This window comes from Thermobia domestica, chromosome 11 (assembly GCF_964235325.1).
Source record: "Thermobia domestica chromosome 11, izTheDome1.hap1.1, whole genome shotgun sequence".
Classification (NCBI taxonomy): domain Eukaryota; kingdom Metazoa; phylum Arthropoda; class Insecta; order Zygentoma; family Lepismatidae; genus Thermobia; species Thermobia domestica.
The window spans coordinates 169392667-169407325 of record NC_137464.1 but is presented as its reverse complement, the minus strand read 5'-3'; the positions used below and the strand labels follow the sequence as shown (position 1 = coordinate 169407325).

Below are 14659 nucleotides of genomic sequence, written 5' to 3'. Positions count from 1 at the left end.
TGTAATTTGCAATTAATATTTGTGGTAGAGATGATCATTTACAATGAGAGGCAAATTTTATTAATTTACATTTATCATATTCTCTTATTAAATATTACTCATGTAATACCTAATCTTTGTAAAGTGGTAATAACATTTCTTAAAAGAAACGTTAAAGTTTTAATATGAATATTTAGTGATTTAATTATTAATATTATTATTATTTTGCAGAAAAGGAATCTCAGTACAAAAATAGTTACGACACTTTCTCCATTCGAGAAACTCACCATTTATAAGCAGTTCTATTGTGCAAGAAATGGAACTTATTACGTACCAGTAATCGCGGAAGATAAAAGTAGTTTGCAGTGGACGTGACATACTGGAGTGTTGCAGAGTTATTGTAACTGCTGCATAAGAACATATAGGATTCGGTGTTACATGGTCTTGAATACATTTTCATTTGTATTGATTGAAAGTAGCTTCGACAATGACTTTTCACAATGTAACTAAACATTAATCTACTTTTTTAAGTTCATGTGTGACTTGTGAGGATACTTTTGTGTGTGAAGTGTGAATGTAACATGACATAAGATGTTAAACATATTTATTTAGACCTCTGAATAAATCAATAAATTTCATTTATTATTATTTGTATTTGATGTAAAATTATATAAGTGAAACGTATTCTAAATATTTAAACAGGTATAGTGTCTTACAATATTCTAATTTCCAATATTACTACTAACAGTATATTTTTGTGATACCTAAAACTCATTTGATTTTGAACATAAGCTATACAATATTAGGAGGAATGATTATCCTCAACCCATCCTCTGTATGAACAGATGATGTGTAATTTTCAGACCGACTATTAACCTGTGTTAAAATTATTTTTTTTAAGTACTAATATTTTAAGCAAACATCAATGTAGTACGCTATGTTCATGTAAGTTAATATTTATAAAATTATTTTATCGGTTGTTTTATTCACAATTTGAGATTATGAATTTATTCTTGAAGTCATATTAGCCTTGTGCTCGAATCTATTGAATATATTCATATTTTACAATAAAACTACTCAAATCAGATACTATGACAAAAGAAAACTGTTGCAAAGAACATGTTGGATTTATAAGGAAAATAGAATGGAAATCATGATTCTTTCTTAGTGAAATGAACGTAGTTATGAAGAATTAATGAGATTGACAGGATTTATAGTTAAAAAAATTTATGTCTTTTAAATTTGCGTACAAGAGTATGTATTTTCAAGTCAAACTTGATGGATACCAGTAATAGTGATATTCTTTTCATTTCCTACTGAGTTAATTTGAGGACACGATGGTTGAATGGTAGAGAGCTTACCTCTGGTGCAAGGAGTCTCTGGATCCATTCCAGGCTACACGAGTTTGTAGTGGACAACATCGTGTCCTTAGGTTTTCTCACTCTTCTTCTGTTTTCTTCCACATTCACATTCCACTCATTCTTTCGTTATCATTCACTTTCGTTAATCATCCGTCTTCTTTAACCTCCTTTAGGGTATAACCATGAGACGTATAAAACTAAAAATTTTATAGATTTACGAATTAAATTTTCTGACGTTCAAATAAGATTATCAATATTATTATTTTGGAACTTCGTAAAATATTTCTTACAAGGAACAAGCAAATTATCCTACGAAATCTTGTGAGTAACTGTAAACATGTACCTCAAGCATAATATATTTTGAACGTATGTATTCTGAACCTCCGAACGCTAAATATCTTGGTTATGCAGAGTAAATGTAAATTGACTGATACAAAATGAAACAGTAAAATTCTTCTTTCCTACATAATATGTACAGTAGATAATGAAAGAAATATACATTTTGAAAGTATGCTCTCGTAAGTCTTATTGAGAAACATATATAATTTTTTTAATGGCTTATACATATTAATTTGTGTATTACGAATGCATTTCTTTGTTGCTGAAGCATTCTTATAAAGATTCGCACTCATTACAGTATTTTTATAATGCATATGCTTAAAATAATAATTGTAGAAACAGCCTTTATACAGTGATATTAAACAACTCAATATTATTTGTTAAGGCTTTTTAATATTTAAAAAAGGTGGATTTTGAATTTTTTGGTAAAAAGAACTAAGATGTATATAGAAGAAAGAAAAAGATGTATATAAAAGACATACACTTAAAATATTTGACTAAATGTTTATTATTTATACTTGTGTGTGAGAAATTTTAAAAGAAAAATGTATATATAGCTTTCGTATTAAATAAAGTCTGTTTTTTTAATTAAACACTGCAATGTTTTGTTATAAAAGTAAGACTTATTGATATCATCTTTCATTGCAAAATACCTGATAACTGGCTCCGTTTCATCTGTTTAAAAACATTTTCGAAAAAATAAAAATACACATTCTCTGCGTAATTTCCAAGTACTTATCAAGTATGAGATTTTGCAAAATCTTTCTTTCAGAAAACTTTGTACTGGAGACAAAATCAAAATGTGACGAGTCTGCACTGGGACATTTGCTAAAGGAAGTGCGATGCATAAAAGTGTTGTGTAATCACAGTTTATCTTAGCTCCGTCACAGAGAGGAAAATGGGGCTAGGCAGCTGGAAGAAATACGAATTTCCTATTGTCAAGAAATAAATTTTTAATATATCCTACATTCCAGCGTGTTTTTTATACTGGACATTGATGGATTTTTCTCGATGGCCTGGCAGAAAGGAGCAGCGTACAAGTTTCAACATAGTGTTGCTGATTTTGCTGGGAAATCTTGTTGAAGTTCTGACGGTCTATATTTTATCTTGGGGAAACCTAGGCGGGAAATTACTCAGACAAAACTTCACATGAGCACTTTGTGATATGATGGTTTTGAAATTCAGATGTATATGATAAAGGGTTTTAAAAAAGAAATACTCTTAAATTTTGGTAAAACTAAAACCGATAAATTCTTCTTAGTTGGTTTTACATAGAGAAAAATAAAAACAGAGTTTTCGAAAACAAAATATTGAAGAAAATATTTAACGTCAACAGAAACATACATACATTCAAATTTTCACAACACTTGTTTTCGCAACACGAGTTGAACTTCACAACACGTACAAATCACTGGGCACCACATTGATTTAATGGGAAATACTTTAGGATGGCAAAATAGTTCTAGTTTGGAAAATTGGGAATAAGAGAACTTTGAGTAGACCCAAGAAGGTGGTTAGGTGATAATGCTGTTGAAATTCGAATAATGGACTCTGAGTATTCTAATAAAATTAACTTTGCGAATAATTATTCGGATAAATTATTATTCGAACAACTATCCAAATAATCAGCAATTACTGTATTTGAAGAGTTATTTCAATTATGAGTAATTTTTCAGATATATTCGAATAACGAACGTTCAAATAATTTTAAAATAAATTATATGAAGTAAGAGGATCAGTAATAAATCAGACTGGATTATGAGTTTTATTTCTGTGGAGATGAACCATGGTACTTTCTAAACATAGTTAACATACTTCTGTACACAGCTGAATATGGTAATCGTAATCTGTTTCGGTTGTGGATAAATGCACATTTCTCATTGTCGACACATAATATTGAGGCAATTGTGGGCAAACTTGATTTTAGAAAAACAGACAACACGAAAAGGAAACTGTAAACTAATAGAATTAGGACCCTGGTGATTAGTCGTAAAAATATTTTTTTAACGTCCAATGGTTATAGCCTTTAGGCTAAAGGAGACAGATGATTATGTAAAGAGGAGAGCATCGTGACTGGGAAAGAGAAGAAATGACATGACTCTTCTAGTTGTCGCCAACTTAAACTTCGATTTGTTAATTCAGTAAAAAACTAAACCTCATCAGGAAGTCGCTGTTGGCAAGAGGGATTGCCGCCGTCGACTGTGGCGGGCCGCCGGAGGCACCCGGCACCCGTCCGCTGCGGCACGACGATCTACTTTTTCAAAGTTGCCGAACTTTTGTCGAGGCGGCAAGCGGTCGAAAATCGTAAAATAAAATGCCCTTTGCCAACCGTCAGAATTTGGAAAACAGTCAGAAAGGCCGCTTTCCGACCCTCTGCCAACTTCTTATGCCGGCCTCTCTTCGACGGCGGAGTCGGCGCATTTACTGCGCCTTTACGGCTGTTTGCCGATTGCTCGGCAACTATTCGTCCCGGTCGAAAATCGCACGGAAAGACGCCGGTGTCCGGCGCTGGCAAGCCGACCGTGGCATCTGGTCAGCATGGGCAAATTGTCCTACTATAGGCGGCAGAATCCTGATGGAAAAATAATTTTCATTTTTCTGTTCTACATATATTTCATTATCAGTTATTTAATATCGGACTTCCGAAGTGAAAATTAATTGAATTTATTGACCGCGCCTGTCGCGACAACTCCCAGTCACGACCTCTCTTCAGTTTTATTTAAAGTAGGATAGACTGAGAAAGAGACATAGTAAGTCAAGGGGAAGGCAGAAGAAGAAGAAGGAGCAGAAGGAGCATAGAAGGAAAAGAGGAGGGTTAGGTCGGTCTTTAAAAGAAATATATTATGTTAGAGGTAGGGAGAGACCAGAAGAAAACGCTGCAGACAATAGATGTTAGATAGGCTATGGTTAATACGGAAGAAGATAGAAATGAAAAGTACTAGATAATTATGGAAATATAGTAAGGAAGCTTAAACACATATTAGAAGGTGTTTCGGATCCGAGTTTTGTTGTTCGAGAATCAATTCTAAACTCTTCCTGACGAGACATACGATCCCTCATACTACTCTGTCCTGGATCCAGGTAACTGCACAAGTTGGAGTTACCCTGACCCAGCCCAGATAATGAGAAGTATTAATTTACTCGTGTGTATGTTATTTTTGGGTATTAAATAACTTTCATCCAGTAACTGATTGTACACTCCGCATCAAAAAATTGCGACAACTAACGCCATGTAGTTAGGCCACCCAATATACACGTTCTTATCCCATAATCGTGTCAGGTAAAGAGACGCCTTCTCCCTCCCTTTCTTCTTTCCCATACTAAAATTAGCTAACAACATGAGCGCAATTCTGATTTCAAACTACACATGTATTAGTTTCGATAAAATGAAATAAAACATAGACGAAAAAAGAGTCATAAGTTGATATAGGGAGAAACTGAAACACACACAATGGAAAATTGAAACTAATGGATGTATCTTGCACAGAGATTCAAAAATGAAGCAGAGAGAGAGAGAGAGAGAGAGAGAGAGAGAAAGAGAGAGAATGAGAGAAGAGGAGAGCAGAAGAAAAAGAGAAGGGAGAACAGATAAAACTGTGGAATTCAAACGTAGTAAGAAAAGAACCGAACATTATAAAGTTCCGTTTCCAGAAGTCCAACACTAATATAGAAATAACGTTTGTTTTTACATATTTTAAAGAACTATTCGAATATATAGAGGATACTTTAAAAATTCATTATGTCACTTTCATAATGGATAGCATACTCAATTTCTAATAGAACTGTATATCTCCGAGACACATCTAAGATGATTTCAAAACTTTAACACACATGCTTTGTTTCCACTTGGTTCGATTGCAAATTCGGTAGTGTTCATTCCACGTACTGATTCAAAATACATTTTAATATACCCAATAGATAGAGTTGGTCATATCCTCCATTTGAGACTACTAATACAAACTGAACAAAAAAAAAAAAAAAAAAACGAAAAACAAAAATCAAAAAGAAAAAGAAAGAAAGAGAAAATTGACAAGTGCTATTTTACTGCTAAATTTCTATCAGAAATACCCTATATTAAACGTTCAAACTGTATCGTAATAAAAAGTTACAAATGTTCCAAAGGAAAAGTTTGTTACTCATAGATATAGCATGTTTCAAATTTCAACGTGAATAAAACACATTGAATTATAGGATGGGAACAATTTTTTTGTGTCGAACTAGTATAAATAAAATTTTGTTTTCAAATAAGTGGTTACCATTTTCTAGTCTTTTCCGAAGATGTATCTGTTCCGAACATCCAGCATTGATTTCATCTCTTCCGGATAAAACGTAATTTGCACAGATAGAATGCACGGAGAGAAGGAGATATATGCATAAAAATGAAAATGAAAGTGTCTGGCTTTGTGACTTCAACACTCTTGAACCACCGGACCAATCTCGATTAAATTTTCAACATAGATGAGGTTCAGGCCTAAGATGGTATTTATCTATTTACTTTGACGATATAACTTAGGGTTGAGGGGTGGGAGGAGTTAAAAGAATAAATAAAACTTAATAACTCGTGAAACAAAGGATCATTCTCGAGCAAATTTTTAACATAGGTGAGGTTTCGACCTGACATGATTTTTATCATTTCACCTTCTCGGGACGACTTGTGAGGGTAATGGGAGAGGGAGATATACATGAAAATAAATAAAACTAAATGACTCTTGAACCACGAAACCAATCTCGATTAAATTTTCAACCTAGATGAAGTTCGAACCTGATATGGTTTCTGTCATATCACTTTGACGGCGTAACTTAAGAGATGAGAAGGGTGAGCGACATTTAAAAAAGAACGAAAAATGACCGATATTAGTGGCGAATCTATAATTTTTAGATTCGCCGAGATTAACAGTGACACATTTGATGCTGTTTAAATTAAGATTCAGCCACGCAACTTGGAGGAGGGGGAGACATATAAATATGATCGAAATAACCAATATCAGTGTCGAATTCATAGTTTTCCGGCTCGCTGAGATGAACAATGACACTGCAGATGCCGTGCCCCAAAACGTAGGGGGGAGGGGATATATAAAACTCATCAAACATGACCGATATTAAAGATCACTTTAGTAATACTAGACAGAGACTGAGTAACGAAACATATTACTATTTTTTTCAATTTAACCCAACGAAGGTTGTAATTGATGCTAATAATAATAATAATAATAATAATAATAATAATAGACAACTATACTATGAATGTTAACATTTATTATTATTATTATTATTATTATTATTATTATTATTATTATTATTATTATTATTATTATTATTATTATTATTATTATTTCACGTACTTTTGAACTTGCACGGCGAAATTACTGCAAAATAGCTTTTATTTCTCTAATTTTTCCTGGATTGTATGCTTTCCTTTATTAGTAAGCATTAATTTCTCTCTAGGCAGTCGAATAAAAAATTCCGTTGTGCACTTAGGTTCGTTCCAAAGATCAGGACTAAAGTAAGTAATATTTGGATTGTGTGGCATGATAGTGTAGGGATAACGTAAAGGCCTTATGAATAATACAGTTATCTAACATAGGTTCAAATCCTGTTCACGCCGAATTTTTTTTACAAAGTGATTGTGAAGAATCGATTTATCATACTGGACAAGCAATACACAAGAATGTGGAAACAAACACCTGTATCATGAAAGAAACAATACGAATGTTGATTGGGAAAGGACAAGGGAATTACCAGGACATTCCAAAGATATCATTCATCTGCAGTATACACTTTTCGTGTTGTTGTTCTCACAAGGGAACCTTCCGAAAATGATAGTTGCAGTGAAAGATGTGACATATGCCAATTGAAAGAGCTGTAACAGAGATGAACATTCCCAAAAAATTAGCTGTCCATAGCAGTAGGTTCAAGAAATATAAGGGGTGGAAGTTCGGGAAACAGCAAAGTTGGACAAGGGGGGGAAAGTGCAAATTCCGCAAAAAAGGGAGGCACGGCAAAATACAATGCTGACAAGTGATGTATAAAAAGAGACTTGCCACAATAGGGAACAAATGAAGGCCACCATTGGGGATAACAGTGTTGCTAACTGCAATGAAAAGTACATGTTTTGCAAAGAGCACTATAAGAAGTGAGTGCAATATTCAGTGTCAACCTGTCATGTAGAACATAAGGTATGACGTGTATAATCAGTGGTACAATCTAAAAAAAGAAAATAGAAAAAATAGAAGTACTAAAAATACGGATAAGACGGAGTTGGCCATAATGCGCCACATTTGATCACCAGCTGTGCATATTAGAATAAACAAAACAAGAAAGCACCAACTATGCAGGAAACCGACGTACCTAGAGTCGAGAAGAAGAACGAGTTCCAAAGTTGGCAGCACTGATCACGAACATCCAGAACATGTGCTTTTCATTGCAGTTAGCAACACTGTTATCCCCATTGGTGCCCTTCATTTGTTCCCTATTGTGGCAAGTCTCTTTTTATACATCACTTGTCAGCATTGTATTTTGCCGTGCCCCCCCTTTTTTGCGGAATTTGAACTTTCCCCCCCTTGTCCAACCTTGCTGATTCCCGAACTTCTACCCCTTATATTTCTTGAACCCATTGCTATGGGCAGCTAATTTTTTGGGAATGTTCATCTCTGTTACAGTTCTTTCAATTGGCATAGGTCACATCTTTCACTGCAACTATCATTTTTGGAAGGTTCCCTTGTCAGAAAATAACACTACACCATTTGTTAAAAAAAGTTTGGGCAATCGCTCGTGTAGTGGTAGCGTGTTAGACTTCCAAATGGAAAATCTTGAGTTGATTTTGAGTTTAAGGTCTCGTTCAGCAGGGAGGCTATATGAGACGCGGACCTACTGATTAACGTGGAATCCGAACCACATGAGCTCCCACTGGGAATCGAACCCGGGATCCCACGCCAAAGCCGCGTACGCTAACCGCTTAGTCACGAAGGAGCTCTGTTAAATCTGGGTTCGATTGTCCACCAGGTAGAGTGATTTTTTTCGTATAAATAATGGCTGCAAACAGACATTCATCTTCTGATGGAGAACTCACAAGTCATCCCTGCCGATAGTTCGAGTAAATAGTGTGTGCGTTCTACATCACACACTGCAATGATAAGTATGTTTCATATTTATATTCGTTCCCCTTCTCTGTCTTTCTTGATATTTCCCTATTCTGTCTTTGCATCTTTCACTTCCCCCATTTCTCTTTCACACACACACAGCACTTCATGTTAAAAAGTTAAAACGGAGCCAGAGTGCGATATACCTGGTCTGGAGAATCTAATTAACTGGGAACTTGGCGTCGTGTTTTCCGTGCTCTGGGCATAACATCCCCCAGTCCTGTCATCCCTGACAGAAATACTATGTAAACGCAAGGGAATATGTAAAATCTCTTTTTTATCCTCTGGGTTAGCGAATCTCAGTCGAATTACCGGGTCACTATGGATTTGAATCCTCGACCCAGTTTTGCTCTATAACCTAACCAACATCATCCAACTGACATGATGATCCGTTTGAGCTCTTAGCTTGTTCATTCTATCTGTGCAAATTACGTTTTATCCGGAAGAGATGAAATCAATGCTGGATGTTCGGAACAGATACATCTTCGGAAAAGACTAGAAAATGGTAACCACTTACTTGAAAACAAAATTTTATTTATACTAGTTCGACACAAAAAATTTGTTCCCATCCTATAATTCAATGTTTTATTCACGTTGAAATTTGAAACATGCTATATCTATGAGTAACATAAACTTTTCCTTTGGAACATTTGTAACTTTTTTATTACGATACAGTTTGAACTTTTAATATAGGGTATTTCTGATAGAAATTTAGCAGTAAAATAGCACTTGTCAATTTTCTCTTTCTTTCTTTTTCTTTTTGATTTTTGTTTTTCGTTTTTTTTTTGTTCAGCTTGTATTAGTAGTCTGAAATGGAGGATATGACCAACTCTATCTATTGGGTATATTAAAATGAATTTTGAATCAGTACGTGGAATGAACACTACCGAATTTGCAATCGAACCACGTGGAAACAAAGCATGTGTGTTAAAGTTTTGAAATCATCTTAGATGTGTCTCGGAGATATACAGTTCTATTAGAAATTGAGTATGCTATCCATTATGAAAGTTACATAATAAATCTTTAAAGTATTTTCTATATATTCGAATAGTTCTGAAAAATATGTAAAAACAAACGTTATTTCTATATTACTATTGTATTTCTAGAAGCGGAACTTTATAATGTTCGGTTCTTTTCTTTCCACATTTGAATTCCACAGTTTTATCTGTTCTCCTTTTTCTTTTTCTTCTTCTTTTCTCCTCTTCTCATTCTCTCTCTTCTCTCTCTCTGCCTCACGTTTGAATCTCTGTATAATAGACATCCATTGGTTTCAATTGTTCATTGTGTGTGTTTCAGTTTCTCCCTATATCAACTTATGACTCTTTTTTCGTCTCGGTTTTGTTATTTCATTTTATCGAAACTAATACATGTGTAGTTTGAAATCAGAATTGCGCTCATGTTGTTAGCTAATTTTAGTATGGGAGAGAAGAAAGGAGGAGAAAGAGGGGTCTCTTTACCTGACACGACTATGGAATAAGAAGCTGTATATTGGGTGGCCTAACTGCAAGGCGTTAGCTGTCGCAATTTTTTTGACGCGGAGTGTACATAATGGAGGTCGAACACACGTTTGACTTAGCCAAGGGAAGAAAAATCAAAGTGATGCACATGTTTACACGGAGTTCTTGAAATTCTTGAAAAGATTATCGTTATCCCAGCTTATTCTGTTGTTTCGTCTTGCCTTTCAGAGCCGATTTTGATTAATTTAGAATTATCCTTTATGACCTCGGTCATGAATCAATACGTACATGTTTTAGTCATACACATACATAAGAAATGTCATTATTCTAAACCAAGATTAGAGATTACCAAGTAAAAACTAAAGTTATCACTCATTCACACAGAAGCATACAGGACAATGTATTGATACAGGTAAATCTGCTTTGAAGAAAAACCGGCACCTAGCTACAGTTTGTTAACATTTATTACCCTGTCAAGAATAAGCACAAGGAAGATGTTAATTACATGCAAATCAGTGTACATATAGTTATATTATTATGCATATAATGTTTAATTATTTCAATATAAATTTAATATTGGAAAGGAAAGAAAAAAATTAAAAAAGAATAAAATACAAATTGAACATTGGTAATATCGAATCATATCTTGTATATGAAGAATGCTGTGAAAAATTGTCAAACGAGTCTTTTCTCGTCGTTTCAAATAACATTTTATTTCACGTGTCCATACGGGACCTATTTCGCGTCCCTGCATGTAATTAGCTTTTATTCAAATATGCACATAAAATAGTATTTATTTACTACTAACACACATTCAGTTTATAGAATTACTTATTTATATATTTTTATCCATTAGGGAATTACGAAAAATAAAAAAATCTGTCATTGGCTACAATTTAACTAACTCATTTCCTTACTTCATTTGCTATTTAGTTAACTGAACATCTTTTAAATTATCTTCATATTATATGTTATTGCACACTCGCACACTCGTAGTCATATTTGTACGAGTTATAGGAACTATTTTTTTTTATTTCGTCGAGGTTCTTGATACCACTGTCGAAGCATAATTGGTATGACATTGCAAAGGTTGTTAGTCACTTTCGCACCGAGACCACTATCACTAAGATAGCACACTATTCAGGTTTCAGGGGCTTGTATATGTCAAGGTTAATGAAGATAATAAATGTATAGGAAGATTCCAGGTTCATGAGGTTAACGATAGACTTAATGTTAATTTCGGGTTAAAATAACGTGCCTTGTTTACATGCAACATACAATTAGTAAAGTAATATTGGGCGTTAAAATACACGTACAAGTTAATTACATTATAAGACTAAGAATGAGGTTTAAACATAGGGCGGTATATTTCGAATTTACGCTTTACAATTGTCGAATTTTATGAAATTATGGTACCAACGTAACTGCTCGGTGTAGGTAATAAGACCCTTTATTCAATTTATCTAAATATCACAACATTATACGATTTTCCTTCAATATCACATTAACATTAATTATATACACTCATGCTCAAAAATTAAGGATAATTGCAGATTGTGGTACTACACAACGTGGCACTACACAAAACTGGCGCTAATAGCATAGGCACACAGTGAACACAACATACGAACTAACGAAACATATCGGTACCACGGTATTGGTGATATGCACAGTATAGTGATAAGTTGAGAAACACATGTGCTACACAACGCCACTGTTTCCTGCGCATGTACCCCGACATCAATATGGGATATGATCACCACGCTCACGTACACAGGCCGCACAACGGGTTGGCATACTCTGGATCAGGTGGTCGAGCAGCTGCTGGGGTACAGCCTCCCATTCTTGCACCAGTGGCTGTCGGAGTGACTGAAGTGTCCTAGAGGTTTGAAGATGTGCAGCGATACGTCGACCGAGAGCATCCCAGACATGCTCGATGTGGTTTAGGTCTGGAGAAAAGGCAGGCCACTCCATTCGCCTGATATCTTTTGTTTCACGGTACTCCTCCACGACGGCAGCTCGGTGGGGCCGTGCGTTATCATCCATCAGGAGGAAGGTGGGTCCCACTGCACCCCTGAAAAGGCGAACATACTGATGCAAAATGACGTCCCGATACAACTGACCTGTTACAATTTCTCTGTCAAAGACATGCAGGGGTGTATGTGAACCAATCATAATCTCACCCCACACTATCAAACCACTACCTCCATACAGGTCCCTTTCAAGGACATTATGGAGTTGCTATCTGATTCCTGGTTCACACCAGATGATAACCCGGCGAGAATCACTGTTCAGACTATACCTGGACTCGTCCGTGAACATAACCTGGGACCACTGTTCCATTGACCATATACTGTGTTCTTGACACCAGGCTTTACGGGCTCTCCAGTGAACAGGAGTCAGTGGAATGCACCTTGCAGGTCTCCGGGCGAATAAACCATGTCTGTTCAGTCGTCTGTAGACTGTGTGTTGGGAGACAACTGTTCCAGTGGCTGTGGCAAGGTCCCGAGCAAGGCTACCTGCTGTACTCCGTGGCCGTCTGCGGGCACTGATGGTGAGATATCGGTGTTCTTGTGGTGTTGTACACTGTGGGCGTCCCGTACTGTAGTGCCTGGACACGTTTCCTGTCTGCTGGAATCGTTGCCATAATCTTGAGATCTCACTTTGTGGTACACGGTGGGCCCGTGCTACGACCTGCTGTGTTTGACCAGCCTCCTGTCGCCCTATTATTCTACCCCTTATAACGTCATCAATATGTGTTCTCTAAGCCATTATCAACACACAGTCACCATTAGTACGTATGACAACATCTGCACACTTACACGCTGCACCGTACTCTGACATGCGCCAACACATCTCTGCGTATTTGGACTGCTGCCAGCGCCACCGTGCGACAACGGCACCGCATGCACCGCACCGAATGGTCAAATGCACCGCATGGACATACCCCGAGGTGATTTCCAACCGAAAACCGCCCACCAGAGCGTTGTTTCACCATGTATCCGCATTATCCTTAATTTATGAGCACGAGTGTATATTTATAATCCAATATAATATATTTAATCATTATCTCACTACTTTAAATTAATTACCCAGCTCAATAAAATTTTAGGTTGCAACAGTACTTCATGTACAATGAAATAAATTCGACTATACGACGAATGAATAACCGCGAAATATTGTAATCGCTCAAATCGTTAATGATTTCAAAATAATGAACACTCAAAGTACAAGGCAGACATGTCAACTGAACTTTGATACTAAAAATTTATTATAGTTAGCCATTCAGATGATAAACCTCAAAATTCTAACAAACACTCATGGGCCCATATATCTACACGAAAATTCCATCTCTATGGCACTGAATCGGGCAAGAATGGGGACGATGAATGTTACAATGGTAAACTTCAATCACAAAATAGTAGAGGTAAACGGGAGCAAAGTTAAATCGTATACTGGACGATCGCTCGCGACTACAGAAGATCGAATTGTGATGGAAACGTCCCCTGATATCTGACGAAAGTGAATAACTCTAAGAATCATGTCTTGTAATACCTCAATTGAATATTCACGTTCAAATAAGGTATATTAAATGGTTGGAAATTGTCAAGCTAAAACGGGGGGAAGGTTAAAAAATCATAGAGAGGAGAAATAGAAGGATAGCTACAAAAGAGAATAGAGGCGCGCCAAAGGAGAAAATAAAATAGAACATTAAATACTACAAAGAAAAGTGGTCGAATTTAAACATGCGACAATCCGTCGACTTCACAGCCAAATATATATTTTAATATGCCGAAACAGATGATCTACTAAATGTGTGGCCTAAGATATATCTCCTTGTGTGAAACGAGTCCGTGCCCAGAATGAGATTTTCACAAAGACAGGGGTTTATGGAAATCTCACTACACCCAGTGTCCAGTCACGCCATTGGAGACTCTGCAAGGGAGGTTTGGTCTCTTAATTTAAAGATTTCTAATACAAAAATGTTATCCGACCCCTCAGAAACTGAGAATTCAGATTAAAGTATGAAGAAATAGCGTAGAAGTCAATGAAGCAAAGAAAATTCTAACTAGGGTTTGCCAAAATTAAAAAAAATAATTTTGTACTAGCAAGTTGTTTGCCAAATTCTTGGTAGAGCTCCCAATCCCGCAAGGTCACTATCCTCGGACCCCTGGTTCCAAAAAGTTATACAATAAAGGAAAGAAAATGGGAGTGGAAGTAAATATTGGAGTGTGGTACGGGATAATGAGACTCTACTGTAATAAATCTACTATGCTATTTACTCTTACTCATCCCGTCACCTCTACGAACAGTGATGAACTCGGCTCAGTAAAATGACGCTGCGAAATATTTCAAAGCAATCAAGTACTATCGGGAGTATAAG

The 14659-nt window shown here is 35.9% G+C and overlaps 1 protein-coding gene across 2 annotated transcripts in view; it reads left to right on the top strand.

Annotated features, from left to right (window-relative positions):
- LOC145664549 (putative inorganic phosphate cotransporter) overlaps window positions 1-2272 on the top strand; it is a 57471-nt gene extending 55199 nt beyond the window's left edge. For both annotated transcript variants that reach the window (XM_081731314.1, XM_081731315.1), the window contains exon 10: window positions 211-2272. In XM_081731314.1, coding sequence (XP_081587440.1) covers window positions 211-275 — 65 coding nt within the window. In that variant the 3' untranslated portion in view covers window positions 276-2272. The remainder of the gene's footprint in view (window positions 1-210) is intronic.
- Window positions 2273-14659: the final 12387 nt, after the last annotated feature.